The 23,205-nt window shown below is 55.0% G+C and overlaps 2 protein-coding genes across 2 annotated transcripts in view; one reads left to right on the top strand and one right to left on the bottom strand.

Annotated features, from left to right (window-relative positions):
- LOC119093682 (DNA polymerase alpha subunit B) overlaps positions 1-16,013 on the bottom strand; it is a 73,812-nt gene extending 57,799 nt beyond the window's left edge. The window contains exons 1-2 of the mRNA XM_037216682.1: positions 15,787-16,013; positions 15,072-15,282 (exon numbers count right to left, since the gene is read on the bottom strand). Of these exons, the coding sequence (XP_037072577.1) occupies positions 15,072-15,282; positions 15,787-15,862 (287 nt within the window). The 5' untranslated portion in view covers positions 15,863-16,013. The remainder of the gene's footprint in view (positions 1-15,071; positions 15,283-15,786) is intronic.
- On the top strand, positions 621-1,960 carry LOC119093683 (apolipoprotein D). Its single transcript, XM_037216683.1, has one exon. It carries the CDS (start codon positions 646-648, stop codon positions 1,219-1,221), a length of 576 nt encoding a protein of 191 aa, XP_037072578.1. The 5' UTR covers positions 621-645; the 3' UTR covers positions 1,222-1,960.
- Positions 16,014-23,205: the final 7,192 nt, after the last annotated feature.

Below are 23,205 nucleotides of genomic sequence, written 5' to 3'. Positions count from 1 at the left end.
TAAAGCTCCTCACAAGAGATAAAATGCGCTTGACGTAGGTCAATTATGCCGTTTGGTTCGAAAAGAAAGCGTGAATTTTGATCCACCATCAAGGGGACATGGCCATCAAAGGCGGGGAACACTGATCTACATGGTAACAATACAACTACACTTGTCATTACCCTGTTTGTCACACATCTCATGTCGTTGTAATGGTTCTGATACGTTTCTGAAAAGGACCGTCTCTGTTACTCGCATCAGTCACACCTAGCTGACCTGGCGTCAGTGAACAAAATTGAAATCGGTTTTGTTCGGATCGTTTTTCAACGAGTACCCGGGCATTCAGTTCACCGTTTACGAAGGATGTTGGTCTCGCGGGCCGACTAAACGATGTGGCCACTTTCATCACCTTCCCGCCGAAACGAAGCCGCCCCACAACGGAAATGAAAAAGCGTAGCATGGCACAAGCCAAGCCTGACCATTCCCGCTCCACCCACAGGCACAAAAACGTCTCTTCTCGGCGACGGTGCGTGCGGCGCTGTTGGCGGCGCGGCGGAGCCCGGCACGGCAGCGGCCGTGTCGCCCCTCCCCCCTGGCGGGGCGGGCCGGGCCGGGCCGGTTCACCAGAAGACGGCGCGCGAGCCGGCCGGCGCCACACTCTCGACGATGACGGCGACGCGCGCAGTGCCACCGCTGCTGCTGCTGCTGGCCGCCTCGGCCGCCGGCCAGGTGATGTTCGCTGGCAGCTGCCCCCGGCCGCCCGTGGTGCGCCACTTCCAGGCGGAGCGCTACCTCGGCAAGTGGTACGAGTACAGCAACTACTTCGCCATCTTCCAGGTAGGCGGCACGTGCGTGACGGCCACGTACTCGGACGCTGGCTACGGCCGCATCGGCGTGCTGAACCAGTCGCGGAAGAACGGACGGAAGAACGACATCCGCGGGCAGGCGGTACCGGCCGGCAGGCAGGGGGAAGCGAAGCTGCGCGTCAGCTTCCAGGGCACGCCGAGCTTCGGCAGCGGACCCAACTACAACGTCATCGACACCGACTACCACAACTACGCCATCGTCTGGTCCTGTACCGACATGAAGCTGTTCAATGCGCAGATCCTGTGGATCCTGACGCGCGAGCGCTTCCCCGACCCGTATCTTATCAAGGACGTCAGGCGCAAGATCCGCCGCTACGGCCTGGACCCGAGCAAGCTGCAGCGTACGGACCAGAAGAACTGCCCGTACGGTCACTGAGCATGCGCCGGCCGCCGCGGCTGTCGAGCCGGGGACCGCCGCAGCCCGCGGGCCGGGGACCGCGGCGGCCCGGGAGACCGGGGACCGCCGCGGCTCGGGAGACCGGGGACCGCGGCGGCTCGGGAGACCGGAGACCGCGGCGGCTCGGGAGACCGGGGACCACGGCGGCTCGGGAGACCGGGGACCGCGGCGGCTCGGGAGACCGGAGACCGCGGCGGCTCGGGAGACCGGAGACCGCGGCGGCTCGGGAGACCGGGGACCACGGCGGCTCGGAAGACCGGGGACCGCCGCGGCTCGGAAGACCGGGGACCGCCGCGGCTCGGGAAACTGGGGACCGCGGCGGCTCGGGAGACTGCGGTGTAGACCGAGACTGTGACAGGTCGGACGCCGGGGGATCTCCGTCGGCTGCGGGCTGACACTGAGCGGTGTCAGCGCGGCTCACTGTTGCCGGCGCCAGCTGTTGTCGACCAAGCAGTGATGGCAAGTGGTTGATAAGCGGCATGTGGCTTACCAGCGGAATCGTGCTGTGATCACCTGCCCCAACCAGGTCGCGCCGTGATTCCAGGAAATAATTTGCGGGGGCGTCCTATGGATGCCCACGGCTGGTATTCCAGTGAGGCTAACGTGTCGCGTTTACTGGACATGAATAAAATCGAGGCATTAAACGCTCACGATACATTGTTTCAACACATGGATGCCGTATCTACAGTAAATACACATATTCGTGGGGGCTTCGCGACATGCGTGATGAGTCAGGAGAAAGTCCCTTGTTTCGACGCATTTAGCTAAAAAAGAAAACAATGCCTCTAGGAGTACGTTCACGATGCCTGGGGCACCGACGACAAAGACTGACGCAAGCAACGGCCCAACCGTCCGCCCCTGAATACCGAAACTGGCAGCGGCCATGGCCCGCAGGACCTGGTTTATCCAGTCCCCCAGCGTGAACAACGCGAGCGAGCGCGTGCGCCGCTCCCACGGCTGGCGACGACACGCCTCCGACCCGGAAATCGGCTCTTCCGTGGAACGTAAACAAACCAATCTAGTGATTTGTAATGCTCGGGGAACAAGGTCATTAGAAAGCACCCGCAATCGCCGGAATTAACGACACATGCACCATGGCTGTGCTGCGCCGAGTGTGACGGGCCATCGGTCTGGCTTCAGTTTCGTTATCGTTCATGTGCCCACTGCCCTGTCTGCCACTCCCTGCCCTACATCCGGAGCCAGGGTCAGCGCAGGGGCCTCCAACGGCTGTCCGTTAGAAGCATACCTCGCTCAGCCATTGCCCGAAAACGATCCAAAATGCATTGGGACACGCCTCGAACGCTCAAAGCACTAACGCCACCAAATGCCTACCAGCTGCTGGATGCTGTTCAGTTGGACACACACCGGCCGCATGAGCGCCTGCGGGCTTCATGCTGTGGCGAGCCGCCACGAGCACACCAGCTCGAGCCGACCACGGAAGGGAGACGGAGCTAAAACAGAGCCGACGCTGCGTCACCGTCATCCACAGCGACCGGAGCGTCCCACTACAAACCAGGCCCGAGCAGACCACGGAGAGCAGGCCAGCTGCCGGGACAGAGAGCCGACGCCGCGCCACCGTCATCCAAAAGGATCGGAACGTCCCACTGCAAACCAGGCCCGAGCAGACCACGGAGGGCAGGTTAGCTGCCGAGACAGAGAGCCGACGCTGCGCCACCGTCATCCACATTGACCGTAACGTGCTTCTACACACCAGCCTCGAGCAGACCACGGAGGGCAGGCCAGCTGCCGGGACAGAGAGCCGACACTGCGCCACCGTCATCTACATGGACCGGAGCGATCTGCCTACTTGCTAACATATGTGAAAACAAATAACTGACTGACGAGGTTACCCAGACACTTCGGGAAAATGATCAAGAGGCCCAAGGACCACGAAATTAAGGGCCAGGGACTAAGGACTCTGAGCAATGCATCCAATTCAGCTGAGATGATCGCCTCCATCAATGCAAAATCAGTTCTGGCTACACATTCCACCTGTGACTACAAAGTGACGTACGCGGCACAGTGCGCATAATTACCACGATGCGTAGCAAGTGTGGTGGTCATAGTGCAGCGTGGTGGTCATGGTGGTCATAGTGCAGCGTGGTGGTCGTAGTAGCCATGGTGTAGCGTCGTAGCCATGGCGTGGCGTGGTGGTCGTGGTGAAGCGTGATGGTCGTGGTGAAGCGTGATGGTCGTGGTGAAGCGTGATGGTCGTGGTGAAGCGTGATGTCGTGGTGAAGCGTGATGGTCGTGGTGAAGCGTGATGGTCGTGGTGAAGCGTGATGGTCGTGGTGAAGCGTGATGGTCGTGGTGAAGCGTGATGGTCGTGGTGAAGCGTGATGGTCGTGGTGAAGCGTGATGGTCGTGGTGAAGCGTGATGGTCGTGGTGAAGCGTGATGGTCGTGGTGAAGCGTGATGGTCGTGGTGAAGCGTGATGGTCGTGGTGAAGCGTGATGGTCGTGGTGAAGCGTGATGGTCGTGGTGAAGCGTGATGGTCGTGGTGAAGCGTGATGGTCGTGGTGTAGTGCGCCCGTCACGTCCCCCAGCGGCTCCATGTGACGGGGAGTCACACCAGCAGGCCGGATACGGCGAGCCTTCACGCGATCACCACCCGCCAACGGGCGATATCGTACAACTCATCCGAACCCTTGAGGTGAGCGTCACACACGCGGACGGTGCGGGGCAGCCGAGCCGTGGCAGCACGCGCCGCACGTGTCACACGATCGTGGCGGCGCTGGCTGGGCGCGGTCGCGCCGGCCCAGGCAGGTTTGATATCGCCGCGGAGCACGTACGTCTCGGTCGGTACGAGGGGAGAAACCGGGCGTGAGTGCGGCTGACGAGGCGGCGGCTGTTCCGACGGCGCTTCGCATGGTGCCGTCCTCTCCCAGGGGCCCGGCGGGTAAGGCTGGGGGAACGGCAGCCGTCCTCTTCCAGGGGCCCGGCGGGTAAGGCTGGGGGAACGGAAGCCGTCCTCTTCCAGGGGCCCGGCGGGTAAGGCTGGGGGAACCGGTATCCGTCCTCTCCCAAGAGCCCGGCGGGTAAGGCTGGGGGAACGGCAGCCGTCCTCTTCCAGGGGCCCGGCGGGTAAGGCTGGGGGAACGGCAGCCGTCCTCTTCCAGGGGCCCGGCGGGTAAGGCTGGGGAACCGGCAGTCATCCTCTCCCAGGAGCCCGGCGGGTAAGGCTGGGAGAACCGGCAGCCGTCCTCTCCCAGGAGCCCGGCGGGCGAACCTGAGAGGACTGAGGCAGCAGTCCTGTTCAGACACGCACCATTGGGGGAATCGCGGCACGTTTGAGATGGGCTCAAGCTTCGCCGGTCATTCCGCCTCCTCTCGCTTTGCGACCCTGCAACAGCACACGACTGTTCCATCGCTGAAAACGGTGAAGACAGCCCGACTGAGCTCTCAGGTGTAGCCCCACTCAGGAACACGGCTTTTCCACGTCTACTGTTCCCATATTTAGTTCCTTGTTTAACAATTCTGCCCCTTCGACCTGGTGCACATCTGCACATTTCATTTGGCACCTGCGTGCCCTGTGCAGCCAATAAAGCCAACAAAGAGCATCCTTTCCTTGTCGTTGCTTGTGATTGCTGGCATGGTGGGGCAAGGTTATACTATGCTGTATTGACTACTACATCGGCGAGCATGTGGCTTTTCTTGCACCAATCACTATGACATGGAGCGCCTGGCTTCTCGAAATAAACATAGGGCGTGGGATGAGGATAACGCCAATGACATAAAGATCCAAGGCAGGGCTTGGGGTTAAGGACACCTTGATGCACAACAGTTTGGGGCACGTCAGTTATTGGGGGCCGACCTCATTAAACTGCAGAGGACGAGGAAATAGCGAGATGGCTGAGAAAGCCATAAAAGTACCATACACGGATAGCATAACTTCGTGCGTTTGGTCCCGCAGGATTCCCTCACATGATTCGCGCTGCTTTGTTCCTTGTAAGGATGCGTGCATAACACGGCGTTTGCAGTGTGCAGCTGCAGTTCCGCGCACTGGTCCTTACGCCAGCGAATAGCAGCTATCTCACAAGTATCCCAACTGAGACATGTCACCCAAAACGTCAAGTTCTCGGACAAACGTGTTTGCCAAGGATACCCAGATGTTTTCATTCTATATGACTACAAAGCAACGAAATTCTTGGCGATCGCGTGCCTATTACCAACACCGTACACATCACCACTAACTCACCTTTAATGTCAATCAGCCTACCAAGGGTTTAAAAACCACGTTCAGAGCTTACTGTGGGGCCGTCTTGGCAGTCAGTTGAAGTCTTTGCGTGGTCCTGAATGGGAGAAATGTGGCTGAAGGAACGAAAGCCACGAGGCCCAACAATTATGGCCTTAGTTCGAACCACTGGCCAGCCTTCTTCTCTTCGCCTCCGTGCATTGGCTCCTTATGTGCACCAGGAAAAAGGTGGATAAATCTAGCACAGATCGCTGAGGCTTTCTTGCAAAATTGGAACGTCGACAAATGCGCTAGAACTGAAAAACTCCAAAGCCTCCGCCTCCGCCCGTCTTTTCTACTATTTTCTCTCTCACCTAACTATCACAAATGCTCTTGAGCGGCGAGCACATAAGGTGGGTTTTAAATCCCTTGACAACCTTCTGAATCTCCTCAATTGCCGATATTTCTGTTGCAATGCCGCGAGCACCAACACAAAAGCCTTCTCCAATTCGATCACTCGATAGTCGCGGTGAGGTCAGTCCAAGCCACGACCCATAAGACACGGCGATCGGAGCCGCTCCAATCGGTCTAAACACCAGCCGACGACTGATATCGGCGTATTATGTCAGCGCCACCTGCACAGCAGTGCTGCTGGCCCAGCACCAGATCCGTCAGCGGCGTCACCAGCACAGCGGCCCTGCTGGCCCAGCACCAGATCCGTCAACGGCGTCACCAGCACAGCGGCCCTGCTGGCCCAGCACCAGATCCGTCAGCGGCGTCGCCAGCACAGCAGTCCTGCTGACCCAACACCAGATCCGCCGGCGGCGTCACCAGCACAGCAGCGCTGCTGACCGAGCACCAGATCCGCCAAAGTGTTGCCAATCCCCGCCGCGGCTGCCAGTGATCAGACCAAAGCTGCAAAACGTCACACCAGGGGCTCAAGCTTCAGCTGATATGATCAGATTATTCCGCTAATTTAGCGACAATTACCCCGCGAGTTGGCAGCGTCCGTTAGACGGCTTCGAGACATTTCGCGAAATCGGCCTCAAACCAGTTATTTGTATCGGTGACCCAAAAACGCCGGCAAAACGCCGAGGTTGCGTCCCAATGTGGTTGACCGCATCTTGCGAAAATGTTATCAATACTATCGCAGGTACATAACACTTTTTGTCAGCCTTGTGGTGTTTAATTTATACTCGCTTCTCATGGCAGTCGTCCCTGAGGCTTTACGACACTCAGCTGGTGAGGCTGAATGGCGTCGCCTGCCTCTCACCCAGGCAGGTAAGGCGGGCACCGCGGGGAATCGAACCCCGTACCTCTGGTTTACCAGACACGCAGTGGTTAACGCGAGTATCAGCACTACACTACCGGAACCCTCAATCAGTTCGTCCCCTCTGACCTTCCAAAACGCCAAGCTTACCTTCCCATGTTAGATATCATTATCGCGGGGCCGCGGACGTCAACGCATTGCTCATGGCAGTTCAATAACATGCCGGCGACTGCTCATCTGCACAAACGCGTGCTTGCACTAATCGCTCCAAGTTTGTAAAAAGGTCGGGCATCTGACAGCTTGGAGCGTCATGGGACGTGCAATGCAAACTCCTGCACTTCGGCAAACTTACATAACCTAGGCAGTTGATCAAGTTGTTGCAACTCCATAACCCAAATTACAGCCACGTGACGCCCAGCATTAACCAAGGACTGCACCAGAGCGTTTAAAACAACGGAGCGTCGTTATATAACTGCTTGAGGCGCGTGACGATGGGGTGCAGGTTGGCCGCCTGAGCGAATAATTGCCACATCTCCAGGTGCTCCTTCAAGGTGGCCTACCTTGTCGGCAGTGGCTTAATTGCGAGCAACAAGCTTACATAAGCTGATTAAACAAATGCTTATGGGCAACAATCGTTCAAATGTTAGCGACTTTCACGGAAGCCTCCAGCTCCACCGCATGGCAAAGTCTGGGATAACACGACATGATGAAATCGGCGGCGCGAGGGCAAACTGTGGCCCTGTACAGTCTGGACGCAAACATAACCCAGATCGAGGACACCACGGGTATAGCAGACGTGACTTATTTTAAAACATTGCCGGTACAAAATGAGCACGATTAGAATTTAGGAAATAAAAGCGTTACAGCGTGGCGCAGAATATAGCCACAATCAAAAATTCCATCGTGTTATTGCCTTTTTCGCTTCAAGGTTCCATGTTTCAAAAACTAGGCCCTAGATCCCATATCCCACCTGCCCAAAGAACCGGCCTGTCAGAGGACCAGCACCAGCCCAACCTCCTCTATCCAGCCCAAGTCCCTGTTCGAACATCGCCTCGCGCGCGGCAGCTTCGGCGCGACGGCCGAGCAGCAGCCAACGCCCTGATTTGCGTCGCTCGTCAGCTGCCGCCACCGCCGCCGCCGTCGGCGACACGCGCCGTGAAAACGACGGAGCGGAACGGACGCCCGCCACAAAGAACGGGAGAGGAGTACACTGCGTGGGATTCAAGAGAAAGTGCACGCACTGGCGCTATGCGGCTGCAACGGGAGCAATCTGACCTTCGCACGACAGATCCCAGGCGTCCGTTCGGTGTTCGCAACCTGACGAGAAAAAGTGGCGAAAAGGGCGCAAGTTGCAAAATACGGATTGTATTGCGTCAGGAGCGGTTAGCAGTGGGGTTAGTACGAATGAGCCGCATTACAGGTTTTCCAGCTGTGTTTTGCGCGTCGCAGGAGAATGAGACATACATTGAGGCCTTTTATCCTCTTAGAGAAAATGCTCCAAACCGCCGAGCGCCGAATTCAGGAATTCGTATGAAGGTCGCACTCTCCCAACCTCCCCACATCAAATGACTCGAAATGAACTGAATCAGAGATGATTTAACGATCCGGTGTGATGTGCAATACTGTTGTTGGGTGCTCTATCACCCTATGAGTCAGGTTCGCGCATTTAGTCGCATCTGATTTCCAGCCAATGATCGACGGGCACGGAAGCGAAAACGTGACGGTACTGCACAGCGGTGACAAGAGGACGGAATCGAATGCGTGGACATTGCCGCAGACCAGGTGCTCTCTCACCGCCGGTGCTGACAGTGTAGGCCTGTGGACTGGTGACGTGAACTGTCCAACTGCTCCACGCTGAAGACACCCGTAACAAATAACAGTTCCCAAGCAAAGGCGGCATTGCACCAGCTCAAACACGCCATCTTGGTTAGCTGAATCACAATTCAGTTAAATGCGTCAAAATAATAAGGGTAGTGGGCCAGTAGTACTGTCGACCAGAAGCCTAACACCATGGGCTTAGACCACCACGTAGACCGGTTGGATGACATGCTGTATACATGAATACTAAATACAGAATACATAAATGCTGATTATTTAAATACTGTATCGTCCCCGGTCGAAAACATCGCGTCACCGTCTCCCTCATGGCAGCACAAGTCCCGTGACCATTCAAGGTCGCCCCTGAGAGTCAACCGGCCCAGCCAACGGCGAGACCACGTGATGTGACGGCCGCATGGGTCACGGCGGACCCAGCCACGCCTGTCGCCTCGGCACCTCGAACCGAGCAACCGCCACTGTCGCTATCAATGCTGGAGGCCTGCCGGCAGCGCAGCCAGCCACGGGCATGAGAATACGGCATGGATCCAATAGGCAAAGCAAGGAGGAGTCCGGATCCCGGACGCCACTCGTCTCCGGATCCCCCAGGTTCTCCGATGATGTTCGCTTTCCAAGTCAGAGCCTCGCCGTGGCAACCCTCTCAAAAATGTCCCTGTCTCAGAGTCCAGTCCATGTCCTGTCTCAGAGTCCAGTCCATGTCCTGTCTCAGAGTCCAGTCATGTATGTCCAGGTCCAGTCCTGTGTCCTGTCTCAGAGTCCAGTCCATGTCCTGTTCTCAGAGTCCCGTCCTAGTCCCTGTCTTAGAGTCCAGTCCATGTCCTGTCTCAGAGTCCAGTCCAGTGTCCCTGTCTCAGAGTCCAGTCCATGTCCTGTCCTCAGAGTTCCAGTCCATGTCCCTGTCTCAGAGTCCAGTCCATAGGTCCAGTCCATGTCTCAGAGTCCAGTCCACTGTCCCTGTCCTCAGAGTCCAGCTCCTGTTCCTGTCTCAAGAGTCCAGTCCATGTCCCTGACTCCGATCAGTCCATGTCCTGTCTCAAAGCACGTCCATGTCCTGTCCTCAGAGTCCACTCCATGTCCTGTCTCACAGCCCAGTCCATGTCCTGTCTCAGAGTCCAGTCCATGTCCTGTCTCAGAGTCCACTCCATGTCCTGTCTCAGAGTCCAGTCCATGTCCTGTCTCAGAGTCCACTCCATGTCCTGTCTCAGAGTCCAGTCCATGTCCTGTCTCAGAGTCCAGTCCATGTCCTGTCTCACAGCCCAGTCCATGTCCTGTCTCACAGTCCAGTCCATGTCCTGTCTCACAGTCCGGTCCTTGTCCTGTCTCACAGTCCAGTCCATGTCCTGTCTCACAGTTCATGATCAGTCCACAGCACACAACCTCCTACACCTTCCCCGCTCCTTCAGAGGCTTAGCAAGTAGCGTGCGCTGGCCTGCGTCAACAAGAGCCTAGCGGATCGGGATCACAGGTGCCGTCCAGCCGAGCGATCGCGACGGCGACTGTGAGAAAGGCCGGCGAAGGGCGAGGCCAGTCGCACCGGCACTATCTCCCGAACTGGTGCCCAGGGAAAGGGAGCCGCGGAATGCTGCGAGTGGTATCCGGACCCGCCGACCGGTCCGGCGCAGGAGGGCCACGGCTCACGATAAGGTGGTTCCAAATGCGCAGAGCTTTGCGTAATAGATCCAACAGTGTTCGACGAAACGGTCGAGGGAGAAGAATACTCGAAGCACCTCGCAAGAAATGTGATGCGATGAAAATGCAGCTTGCGAAGCGCTGACAGCCTGATTTGGACTCGAAAATCATTCGAATTAATATCTTCATTATACCTTGACGGTGCTGCAGTGACACTGGCCAGTGCTATTATTATATGCAGCTAGTCCTGGGGTTTCATTAGAGTATGTTTAATGAGTACCACAAAATGTAATATTTGGTAGGAAGGGGATGCTATAAAATTGCAAGCGCATCCACATGTAAAGTTAACAAAAGTTGTAACATGCATATCAACATTTCTCAAAAGATTCATTTATCAGATATGTCTATAAAGGTAGTTGAGCATTTGAAAATTGATTTCATAGTCATCAATCTAGCAAAGCACCTCCGAGACGGCGCCCTGAACACGAGCGCACTTTTCGAAATTCATCATGACCCACACTTCCTGTTCATCTTGCGATTGGCGTCTGCAGCTGCCGAGCGCGGGGAGACGACCTGCATTGATCTCCCAGACCACACCGGTTTTGTGAGACACCAGCCCAACTTTTCAACAACAAAAAAAATCCGAATGCCGCGAGCTCAAGTTATTTATAGCATACACCTAAAATCAGCATAGCTTTGGCATACGTGACATTGGATTCCTGAAACTGCGATTACAACGATTTGATTCCTTGCAACATTGGCACTCAACGTGCTGAAATTGGCGGTGACCGTGCTCCTAACTCCAGCACTTAGGTTTAACTTGCACATGCCACACAATCGCTCCCATAACGTCGCTGCTACCCGCGGACGTTCAGGGTAGCACGACTTGAACAACTTCCTCTCTACGCATGTTGTGCTTTGTTAGTGCTACCTGGTCTATTATCTGGCGCCTTCAAGGAACAAAAACTAGTTTTCATTTTGTGTCCCAGCACTCTAAAACACGACTGTTGAGACCCCTTCAGATTGAACCAGACACCCTGAATCACGGAAGTGAACAAATACGTTGGCTACGTGGACAGCCAGCATGCCAGCACGTCCAGACCAGCCACCGCCGCGGCCCGATCCCGTACGAGGCGCTGCCACCCGCAGATGGGTGCCGCCGGCAGCTGGGGACCGACCCAAAGCATACAGCGACACTCTCAGTCTCGGGCGGTCGACAGGCAGGGCCGAGCGCGGCGCAGACATCGCCGCTGGCCCCTGCCCTCAGTCTCGGGCGGTCGACAGGCAGGGCCGAGCGCGGCGCAGACATCGCCGCTGGCCCCTGCGGTACGCTCGCCCGGACGTCCGCGCAGAGGCGTGCCCAGGCCGCGACAACAGCGGCGCGCTTTCCGGTCGCCGTCGCGCGCGGCCGGTGTGCAGCTTGCTCTTTACGGCCTCATGATATCCGTCACGCCACACCGCGCGGCGAACCGAGGCATGCATCGAGGGCGATACGGAGACAACACAAAGCCCACACTTACGCCACACGTCGATTTGCTGACGCATCAGCGGGGCTGGCCGTTACGCAGTCAGCCGGTCTGACCGGCGGGCGTGGCACGCACTCGGAGCGGCGAAGCGTGCCCCCCCCCCCCCCGTCCCCCTCCAGTCGTGCCGCCGTACACCAACATCCGGAAGGTTGACGCGGGCCCGAGCAGCCCCTAATGCTCCGCACGGACGTCTGCTGATCTATCACAGGAGTTGTCACCGGCGTTCCCTGCATCGGCGCATCAGGCGCCAGCCGGGCCGACGCGGCGCGGGCTGCGAGCGGCTCGAGAACGGCGACGGCGACATCTGCGGGACGTCCGCGCGGCGAGATCAGCGTTCGGCGGTCGCGGAGTCCCCGTGGTCACACGCGCGGTCCTGATGCTGCAGCTGAAGCATCCCACCATCGACCGAGCGAACGGCGCGGTCTTTGCTCGACCGAGCGACCGGCGCGGTCTCTGCTCAGCAGAGCGACCAGCGTGGTCGGTACTGACATTGAACACTTGGGGCAGCAATCGGTGATCACTAGAGAACCGACGAATCCCCCTTGTACGGGCGAACAGGCTGAAGTCAGCAGTAAGCCCAGTTTCAATGCCTCACGACTTTCCATCTTGCACGCAGAGAGTGCCTTCAACCGCGCAGTGGTCTTGTACCATCGGCAGTCTTAACGAAGACAGGGAGTCGGCGACCACCTTAATGAGACCGAGACAAAGTCTCCCATCCGTTCTAACCGCAGACTGGCCAAGCCGCTCTCACAGCAGCTGGTGAAGGTGAAAAAGGCCGTCTGACAGCAGGTGGTTGCGACCAGAAAAACAGCGCGGCGTGAGGAAGCTAGCTTCGGATCAGCAGGATCTAGCACAAGCCACCAGTGTTCGCATAGCCAACACTAGCTCAGCTTCTGAAACTCAGTTTTCCGTTTGTAACAAACTGAGTTCAGCTACCGTCGAAACTCGGTTTGCTTCTACTGCCACCGCCGGCACGCACCAGGCAGCTCCGTAGCCGGCCGGAGCCGCAACAAATAACGAGCCGCTTGGTGGCGAGCGACCACCAAGCCGGACCGGGCCAGGACGAGTGCGGGACGAACGCGGGCCGGCCCGGGACGAACGCCAGGCGAACGCGGGGTGAGCGCAGGACGAGCGCCGGGCGAGCGCGTGCCGAGCGCGGAACGAGCCGGGACGGGCAAATGACGAGCACAGAACGAGCCGGAGCAAGCGCACGACGAGCCGAGGCGAGTGCGGGGCGATCTCGCGACGAGCACGTGGCGAGCACAGGACGAGCAGGGACGAGCGAGGGGAGCGCAGGACGACCCGGGACGAGCGCGGCGCGGTGCAGCACGGACACCGCCGGTCACCCCTGTGCGGACCGCTCGCGCAGAGACGCGTCCCGGCCACAACAGCGGCGCGCTCTCTGGTCACCGTCGCACGCGGATGACGCACAGCTGACTCGCCACGGTCTCACCGGCATCCTTGGATCATCGGCGGTGGCCGAACGCATTTTCCGTGAATAGGCAGATTCGATCGACATACCCATGGTATGACAAATTGGACGGATAAATTGCACCGAAATACCATGAGAAACAACTATGACATCGGGGGGAGGGGGGAGGGGGAGGAGGAAGACGAGTAGGTCATTCTGCAAAACAGCGTAGGCCTATCCGAGTAAAACGAATAAACAACATCTACCCAAAGCACCGTTCACTCCTCACACCAATCCTCCATCTACCTCTCCAACGAACGCCCCACGCCGCGCCTCGATCTCCTCACATCCGGAGGCGTGCCCCGGGTCTGGGATCGTGCCGCGGCGCAGCACGCACGGGCCCCGACCGCCCGATCCGGGCCAGCGGGCCGGTTTCTCCCGGTACTGGCTTCGCCGCAATGGACAGATGTCCGTCGTCGTTAATGCGGTGCAGTGTGCCAGTGCAGTGGTGTGCACCAACCACCACCACCACCACCAACGGTGGTGGCTCACAAACGCCGGTGTGGGCAGAATACATCCGGGGCACAGATGTGGACAAGATATTGGGCCGCCACGCAAAAAAAGCAAACCAACATCATACGTAAACATTTCATTTATCTTGTATATCCCTTGGTTATTTGATCATTACGGCTTGAGGCCGCGTGACTGCACGGTCATCTAGCATCCAAACACCGTTAAAATATAGGTGAGCACCAAATATTAGAACGTAGGCTTCTGGCATTAGGGTCAAAGCCGAATCCAAAACAATGACATGAAGCCGACGTCGAGGACGCGGCCGGCACCTTGAAAACTTGGAACTTAGAAGCTGAATCCGAAACCAGTGGCTCCATAATTCTAAAGCACGGAACCGAATTCGAATGCCGAGGTTTCGAAATTTGTACACGAGAATCCCAAGCCGCAGTCTCTGGTTTCAACCCTTGAGAGCCAAAGCCAGAGCCCAACCAAGTACTTCAGCATCACAAGGCCAAAGCCAAAGCTAGCGCACAGCGTGTTTGCACAACCCAAACTCTTTTGGCATCTACTAGGATAGGAATGCTTGAGATTATACAATATCATTAAGGTTTTGGGGCATGCTTGGGACGAGGAGTCATCTTCAAGGCTGGAATATTTTTCCTCGGGGGTCTACCGTCCTACTCTGACGTGTAAGTACGTCAACAGCATTACGGACAAAAAATAATCGGTCGGCGACATGTGTCGACTGCTCACGAAATGACAGGCCGACTCTTTACCCAGGTGTGCGAGGCAGCCACGAAAACTTGTGTGGCATGCAGGGATGGTAGGACGGACAGGACGGGCAAGACCGAAGTCGAAATCAGCTGTTAAAAGCGACACAAAACTGGAGTAGACACATTCCATCTAATACTGCATGAAACTTGAGCGCTAAGCACCTGACCTAACTGGGATGACACGTGGCTGGTGGCAGTGGCCGCTTAAGGTCCGATGAGGTCAGAAGGGTAGGCCGCCAGAACAGAGGTATGTTTAATGTTCACCATACATTCTACCATTGAAATTGGATCTCATACTTTGATGATGGTGCCAGGTTTTCTACAACCACTGCTTGGTTGAACTCTTGTCCCAGAAATCCATCCAATTAAAACCTTAAAAACAGTTGGGACTAAATCTAGGAGAATAATCATAATTCACCAAAATATGGATACACCATGTGGTATACTTGGTATACTTCTTTACTACTAACCACTGGTATACTAAAGGTCTGTTATCATCTAATCATAACAAACAATACATGCAGTAACATAGCACTTTGAAGCTATTTGTAGATGCATCAGTCTGTGAAGACTAGAACAACCCAACCTAAAAAAAACATGATGTCCCTATGGTTATCTGCCTCCAATGACTGCATCACAGCTGCCACTTGTAAGTTTTGCAAATGACTCTCATCCCTGAACATGCCTGAAAGGATACGCCTGATCTATGGTGTCCTTGGTGTAGATCTTGATGGAGCTGGACTGGAGGGGATCAGCCTGGCTCTTGGACTTGCCACTCAGCTTGGAGCGAACCATGACCTCCAGCCGGGCATCAGTGAGAGCTGGACGACCATGCTCTGATGAGTAGGCCACCCAGCCATACACTAGGTCCTCTGCAGACAGGTGGTGTTCCTTGCAGAGAGAGACACCTGTTGGGCAGACAGGGGGCTGCTTCAGAATTTCTATGAACAGCCAGAACATACATAAATGAGGTGCAACTGCAATGCATCACAGTCTAACAATGGCGTCAGCTAGCCCAGGCCTGCCACCCAAAGAACTGACCAATTAGCCAGCCAGGTAACTGCATAATATTTAGACAGCTTGAATATTCTTTGAGGACTCATACACAAGCACAACTGTGAAGACCTTAACTGGGTATGTCATCTCTGCAGACCATATGAACACAATATAAACACAATATATACAAAATATGAACAAAATGTGAACACAATATAAAAAACTCAATGTCACAATACAAATCTGATGCAATGTAAGCATGGGTATGCATGATATAAACAAATAAACAGAGAGATCCAAACCACAGCAACAGCCAGTTTTTCCCACCACATAATTGCAGACCACAACAGCAGCAACAGCATGCAAACACGTCAGAGGGACTCATCTGAGCTTCAGTGTGATTAGGTTACTCTTACATTTGGAGAGCGTATCCTTCGTGACATTAATGCAGAAGTTCCCGAACTCTTCATTAATTTCTTCTGAAAGAGGCATTTTTGCTTACTCTAAGCAGGCTTGCGGTTACACTGTGTCGCCAGGCTTTAAAAAACGTAACAAACGCACAACTCACAACCGCCAGCACGTTGTTTACTTTTCAGGCGGGCATAACGCTGGCCTCCTCACTCCAAAGCGCCACGATGCCCAGGGAATTTGGCGCCAAATGTTATTGCCCGCATATGTTTACAAATGTCTCAAAAAACACGGAGTGAAAATATGTGTTTGAAATAAATCTATCTCTGACAAAATAGATGTAGTATTTTTATGTGCCCTGAAATATTTTAAAGCCAAAATTTTTTTAATGATTCATCGAAGTGAGGAATACCATGATAATGAATTCAACTCTAAAAATCGAAGGCCTCGTCGTGAGACAATTGCACGCCGCCATTTTGCCCTGAAATCTTCCGGTACGGTGGACTTAATTCTATGAAATATTTTACGTCACAATGACGTCAAATATTCTCTGAATATGCGAGAACTTCTGTATTTGTAAATCACACGTCATATCAAATAGTTTTACACAGGTGATATATACTCCTGTGTTGAATTCAAAATGAACAAATGCGAAGTTCACTGTCATGTTGCACATCCGAAATTGGTAGCTGGACGGGCAGTGGGTTTGTTGGGTGACGCAACGGGACTGCTTACGTTTTCAGATATGAATGGTATATAACTGCACAACCCGTGCGTTGTGTTTACTATTTCGCTGGTGCTGATGGCTTGTTGCGGCCGAAGATTGTAGATGGGTGTGTGCGGAAGACTGGTGTAATTAAGGCCGGACGCTGGTGAGTTAACTATTTCTAAAAAACTTGTTGAGAACAGCTCATGCACTCAGTCATTCATGAAAAGGGTATGTTGTCCCTTGCTAACGAATGTTGATGCATCATTGCTTCTTGGTGTCTGTAGCTAATTGTTTCTGGGATGGTGGACTGAGGGGTTCAATCTCTCATGCAACCAAAATTTATGGGAATCAGTTGTCTCATTTGCATTTGTCAGCTCAGGATAGCATAGCTGTGTAGCCTATCCTGCAAAGAATTCATCTGCTATGAAGTGAGGTCGGTGCACTGATTCTAGAAGACACTTCTGTCAAAACTAGATGTGGGCGAAATATGTTGAAGTTTTAACATTGCTGCAAACACTGCTTTAGGAGCACTACCATAGCCATATAAAAATTCCTTGCAGTATTGGCTCCGATCACCAGACTTGTGGCTCCTGGAGCTATTTGTGAATGCACTGGAGTTGTTTTTGGGATGTCACTATTATGCAGAGTCAGTAGTAAGCAGGACCTGTGAAGGAGTCACTTTTACATTTTACAGCATAAGACTGGGGCAAGAAACTGTGGGTGACATTACATTATTGGTGTTATTTACTGGCACATATTGCAGCCCAGTCTGCTAAGAATATCCATTGTGTTATGCTGTTATACAGTGTTAATGTGCTGGACCTATAGTGTATGTGCACTTCACCTAGACTGGGCCAAATTGTGCTTAAATTTAGTTTTTTCCCATTAAAATTGCTTTTGAGCATAGTTACTTCAATTTACCCTGTCACTGTTTCTATGAAGCATTGACTAGTTCAGAAAGTTGCTGTTGGTGTTCATGAAATTTAAGGTTTGGGAATTATAGTGTGCAGGTCTTGAAATTGTTTCTAGTAGGTTCTTGCTATCCTAGACACATTAAGATAATTTGGCTATTGTGCAGTTTGAGCTTGAGTGCATTTTCCAGTCTGCCTTTAGTCTGGGAAATATTCCTTGTGGTCTAATTTTCCATGCAAAATAAAACCAATGCTGATATTTTGGCATAATGTGAGACATTTGTTAGCATGAGTGTTTTTTTGTACCACATCTCACTTTGCATGCCTATTTTCTTTTTATTCTGTGCAGTCTTCTGTGCAGTAATTGTCTTTGAGTGACAGCACAGCCAAAGCTTGTGAGCATCCTGCAGAGAATCTGTCCAACATTACAGTATGTTTGTGATTTGGCTCAGTAAACAGTAAATATGTAGGCAAACAGGGATTAGATCTGAACACAGCACATGTAGTCAATTTTTTCAAGGAAATGAGAGAGTAGCAAGTTGATGTGGCCAAGCACATTTATCATAAATTTATACAAGCTCAAATAAGTGATAGTTCATGGTGTCAGGCTTCTTGATTATTTTCTTTTCTAATGTATCTCACTCTGCTTGGCTGGCTATCAGACTACTGAACTATCAGCTTGTATTCTGGTATGCCTATCTATTTTGTCATATCAGAGATATCCAGATGCCGGATTGATTAGTCTTGTGTAAGAGGATTGGGTGAAGGGCAACAATGAGCCCCAATGCAAAGGTGCAATGGTGTGAAAATATCCATGTGTCTTTCACTAAGGTTGCTGAGCAAAGCCACCTGGAGGATGCATGTGATGTCACAGTGGTAGATAGGTGGCCTGCTGGGTTTTGTTCATGCAGAAGTATTTACTTATCCTTTCTTTGCTCCTGTTTTACAGTTGCATTGATGTGGTTTGCATGACCTGGGTTTAAAACCACTGTGGTGTACCAGATTGTCAAAATAATGATTGTCTCAATATTTGACACCTGAAATAAAATGTTGTGATTCTCTGATTTTCAATGTTCTCTTCCATGCTGATCCCAATTTTGGGCAAGTTTTGTTCTTCAAATCTAGAAGCCAAACCACCAAGGTGACACCTTTTATTTCTGTTTTCTATATATATATTTATTTCTGGACCAATCAAATGCACCGCAAGCACCTTCACTATATCTCACTGGCCCTTTTTAGAGCCAAATTATTTTGACCAGCATGCTGTCTGTTCTGATTTGATTCATTTAGGGGATGATGATAATTGCACATGATATCATAAGGAGACAACACTTGCATCTTTTTCTGCCCTGGAACACATACCAATATTTGTAAAGCAAGTGCGTAGTATGAGTTTGATGACACGTCAATGTCATGTATCTAAGAAGTTGAAGCCTAAGGGTCCACTGAATAATTCCAGTATTGTGACATTGTACCAGCCTAGTTACATTGATGCTTTTATCAAGCTGTATACCAATTGTACTGAACCTGGCCTGAATATGCAGTCTTACCATCAAGGACACTGTAAATAGGTAGATGCCATAAGACCTGCCATATTACATCAGTGTTCCAATATCTGGCCACATGGGTGGCAGGGATGTTGATGTTTTTTCATACTACACCCCCCCCCCCCAGCCAGGGCTCACTGCCTGTTGTCCCCCCCCCCCCTGCTCAAAATCAGCCCATCAGCATTGAACCAGGTGGCTGTTAACCTGGCATCCAGGCACCTCAGGCTTGGCAAATAGGCTGGGGCAAGTGACATGTCTTGGTTCAGGATTATAGGGTAACAGATTAGTATCAATAAATTGGGGGGGGGGGGTGCCAGAAGGGCCAGGGCTGCTTGTAGCATAAATTCATATTTATGTCCTGCATGGCCCACTGGATGAATTTAGGAATGTTTGTGTTACATGCACCATATGACCAGGCCAGTCGGTCTACCCTAAAACCCAAATCATCATCAACAAACATACAATATTCATGCAATGTTTGCTGTTGCTGGCCTGAGAAGTCATGTTTGGTTAAGGCCAACTGAGAATCAGGAATGATGGATGGTGGTAAATTTGTTTTGGTTTGTGCTTTTAGATCACAAACTCCAATGTGGCATGCATTTTGCCTATTGGAAAGAGCACTGTTGATTTTTCAGCAAATTTCCCTCCATCTCTCTGACATGACTATGGCAGGGAACAGCTCTGTGCACTTCCATGCAAGCAGTGCCTTTATTCAAGGATTGAGATCAAATGCACATGCTTGGTTGATTATGGAGAAGCCCCAGCTCTCTGCTGCTAATCGTGGGAGCATGCAGTGGAATCCAACCTATCCAGTGAAGCAGAGTAAATAGCAGAATTGTAAAGCAGAGTAAAGCACAGTATAATTGCAGTAGTGAAAGCAGAGTATAGCAGAGTAAGTCCCACAGCTCAGGGTGTGCTGCAGCCACTGACCACAGTTTCTCTGCCCAACCCCAGCACCGGTCAGGGCGGGCGCGAGTGGTCGCCAACACCGGACAGGGCGGGGCGCGAGTGGTCGCCAACACCGGACAGGGCGGGCGCGAGTGGTCGCCAACACCGGACAGGGCGGGCGCGAGTGGTCGCCAACACCGGACAGGGCGGACGCGAGTGGTCGCCAACACCGGACAGGGCGGGCGCGAGTGGTCGCCGCGCTACGGATCGCCGGCACCGCTCCAAACCTTCGCGCCGTCGCCTCCAGGTGGCGGGCGGTGGGGCCATGGAGAAGTTCACGTTCAGCTTGCGCAGCCCGCTGGCCAAGCGGCTGGATCGGCTGTCCAACGGCCACGGGCCCGGCTACCTGGACTACCTGCTGGAGCAGCACGCGCCGGAGACGGACGGTGCCGGCGAGCCGGCACCCGAGCCGCGGCCCGTCACCGACTGGGCGCCCAAGATTGGCGTCGACGACCTCACCAAGAGCATCGAGATCGACGTCGGCTCGCAGGTGCGCCGAGCGGCGCCGGCGGTGAAGGGACTGCCAATGAGAAGCGGGATGATCAGGCTGTGATGTGGGAGTGGTTTCATTGCTTTTTGTGTGGTGGCTTACCTACTTTTGAAACCAATGCACAGTGTGTCTATATTTTTTGATATTTGCATGCATTAGTTGATCTAGGTCGTAGGGCCGCAGGTAGATGTGGGTTGGTGGTGTAGATGTAGTTAGAAGATGGTGTAGACCGTAGTTATATAGATGGTGTGCATGTAGTTACTTGGTGTGAGGACGGTATGTGAGGATGACGATTGTATGTAGAAGACCTGGCGGTAATAGTTCGGAATATGGCGGACGATTCAGCCCCGCGCGCTGCAGTAGACCTATCCGAGCGCTCCGCCCCTCGGTGCCGCGCCACCCCGTCCTCCGGAGTCCCGCCCCCCCCCCCCCCTCTCCCCGGCGGCGGTGACCGCCCGCCCCCGCGCCACCCCGTTTTCCGGAGTCCCGCCCCGCCCCCCGCCCTCGTGCCGCGCCACCCCGTCCTCCGGTCCCCCTCCCCCCCCCCCCCCCCCCCGGCGACCCCCGCCCCCCGCCCCCTTTTCCTCTCCACCCGCCCCCCCTCCGCCCCTCCCCCCTCCCCTCCCCCCGGCTTCGGTTTACCACCCCGCCCCCTCGCTCCTCTGCCTCGCCACCCGTGCCCTCCTCTTCCCTTCCCCCCTTCGGCTACCTCCCCCGCTCTCCGCCCCAGTGCGTTTAACCTGTTCCGACTTCTACAAGCCGCGAGACGCTGCGCAGCTGTTCGGCGCGCCGGCCCGACGAGGTGTCCAACGGCGCCGCCAGCGGGCTCGATCTGCTCGCCTCCACGGCCAACATGTACCGCAGCCGCGGCGGCGGCGCCGGCGGCAAGAAGTCGCAGGCCTCCAGGTGCGCCGCGCCGCCCGGACGCGCGGCGGCAGGCGCCCGGCGGACGGCCGGGGTGTGCCGCGCGTGGGCGCGGCTCCCGCTCAAAGTGTGGTGCAACGCTGTCGCGGTTAGAGCTTCCACATCCTGTCCAGTATGCTGTGCAGGGTGGCAGTATTTCAGCTGAGAAGGCGCATGCTAGTTCCCAAAGCATCTGCCACGAAGCCTGCGAGCACAGACTTGCATGTGGCAGGATATGGGCGGGAAGTGCGTGCCGCCATCGCCAAATCACGTCACCTGACTGCAGCGCATCAAAGCAGCGACTTTCGCCCGGGACCCGGCGTGGTGTCCGTGCGCGCCACATTAAGTCCCCGGTCGCCGTGCTCACGCGCCGCCCGCCGCCTTCAGGTTCACGTGCGCGCTGTGCCAGACGCGCTGCGGCACGCAGGTGGCGCTGCGCGTGCACTACGGCCTGGTGCACGGCCAGCAGCTGCACGGCTGCCGGCTGTGCGGTCAGTCGTTCATCCGGCGCCGCGACCTCGACAAGCGAGTGCGACGAGGAGGAGCAGGCGGAGCCGCCGCGCGTGCCGCCGCTCGTCGTCCGCACGCCCAAGGTCGGTCGGCGGCCGGCCAGCCGGGGCTCCGCGGTCAGGCTTTGGCGTGGGCCGTCGTTGGCAGGAGTTACTTGTGTTTTGGTTATGTTGTATGTTTTGGTGGTGTTGTGTATGTTGAAACAGATCGGTTTACACTGCACGGACAAAAATAGGGGCGGCGGATATACGTTTGTCTACGAGCATTTTCCACCAGGCTAATGACACATAACCCTGACATGACCTGCCCTGTCAAGTGGTTGTACTGCAGAAGCAGCAGCTTGTCAACTTAAGGACACTGAACCCCAACCTAACCTGGCCTGACCTGTGTGTGTGCCGCAGGAGCAGCAGCCGCGGCGTCTGGAGGACACGAGCTCGGATGAGGACGACCCCCGGCCGCGGCCGCCGCCGCCCCGCCGGGCGCCGCCCGCCGCCCAGAACAGGAAACGGCAGGATGGTGAGTCCCAGCCAGTCCTAGCAGTGCATCGTCCGGACAAGTTGTAGGTCTCATGAACTCAGCATCTGCCTGTGTAAAATCGATTTTGCAAATATTGGTCCCCCATTTCTGTGTGGAAGGAGTGACACAAGAGCTGCTAAGTGTATTTGCCGGCATGATCGCGCGTGCGCTTCGCCGGCGTCGCCCTGACTGCCGCGCCGCTGTCTGACGCAGCCGCCGGCAAGAAGGAGGCGTACGTGTGCCGCGTGTGCCAGTCCAAGTTCCGCGACCCGCAGTCGGTGTTGCAGCACCTCAAGCAGTTCCACCGGGAGCATGCCATGAAGGCCTGGAGCAAGTTCCAGGTGGGTGCGCTGCTGGCGGCCGGGCGTGTTGGCTCGGTTTGGAGGGGCGCTGAACCTCAGCCGCAGTATGTCCGGTTGGTAGTCGGGGTGTTGTAGACGCGAGACATGCAGTTCGCTTGTCTTTTGTGTCTCACACTAGAAACCGTGAGAGAGGCGTGGCGCTTTTGGCCGCAAATTTGGTATTGCCACAAAATAACCGTAACATGATCATGTTATTGTTTGTTCACTGTTGTCGCGTTTGTGCCTGTGCAGGTATTTGATGTCTAGGCCAATTGTCAATGCCTGCTTATGCACATCGTCCAGCATCTTCCAGCTTCAGTGTTTCCGTCAATGGTGCGGTTCCCCGCCGGCTCTCGCCGCTCGCTCTGCGGCCGCACGTGGCGTCCACCTCACCCTCCACTCTGTGGCCGGCAGGAGAACCTGCGCACGCGTCAGCCGGAGCCGGCGTCGGGCCGCGGCCGCGGTGGCCGGGGCGGCGGCGCCGGCGCCGGCGCCCGCTCGGCCGACACGTTCGCCGTGCGCTCCGTGACGGGCGCGCCGATGAAGCTGAAG

This window comes from Pollicipes pollicipes, unplaced genomic scaffold (genome assembly GCF_011947565.3).
Source record: "Pollicipes pollicipes isolate AB1234 unplaced genomic scaffold, Ppol_2.1 Scaffold_4002;HRSCAF=4701_pilon_pilon_pilon, whole genome shotgun sequence".
In the NCBI taxonomy this organism is placed as follows: Eukaryota; Metazoa; Arthropoda; class Thecostraca; order Pollicipedomorpha; family Pollicipedidae; genus Pollicipes; species Pollicipes pollicipes.
The sequence above is the reverse complement of the archived record's forward strand: the minus strand, read 5'-3'. Positions and strand labels throughout refer to the sequence as shown.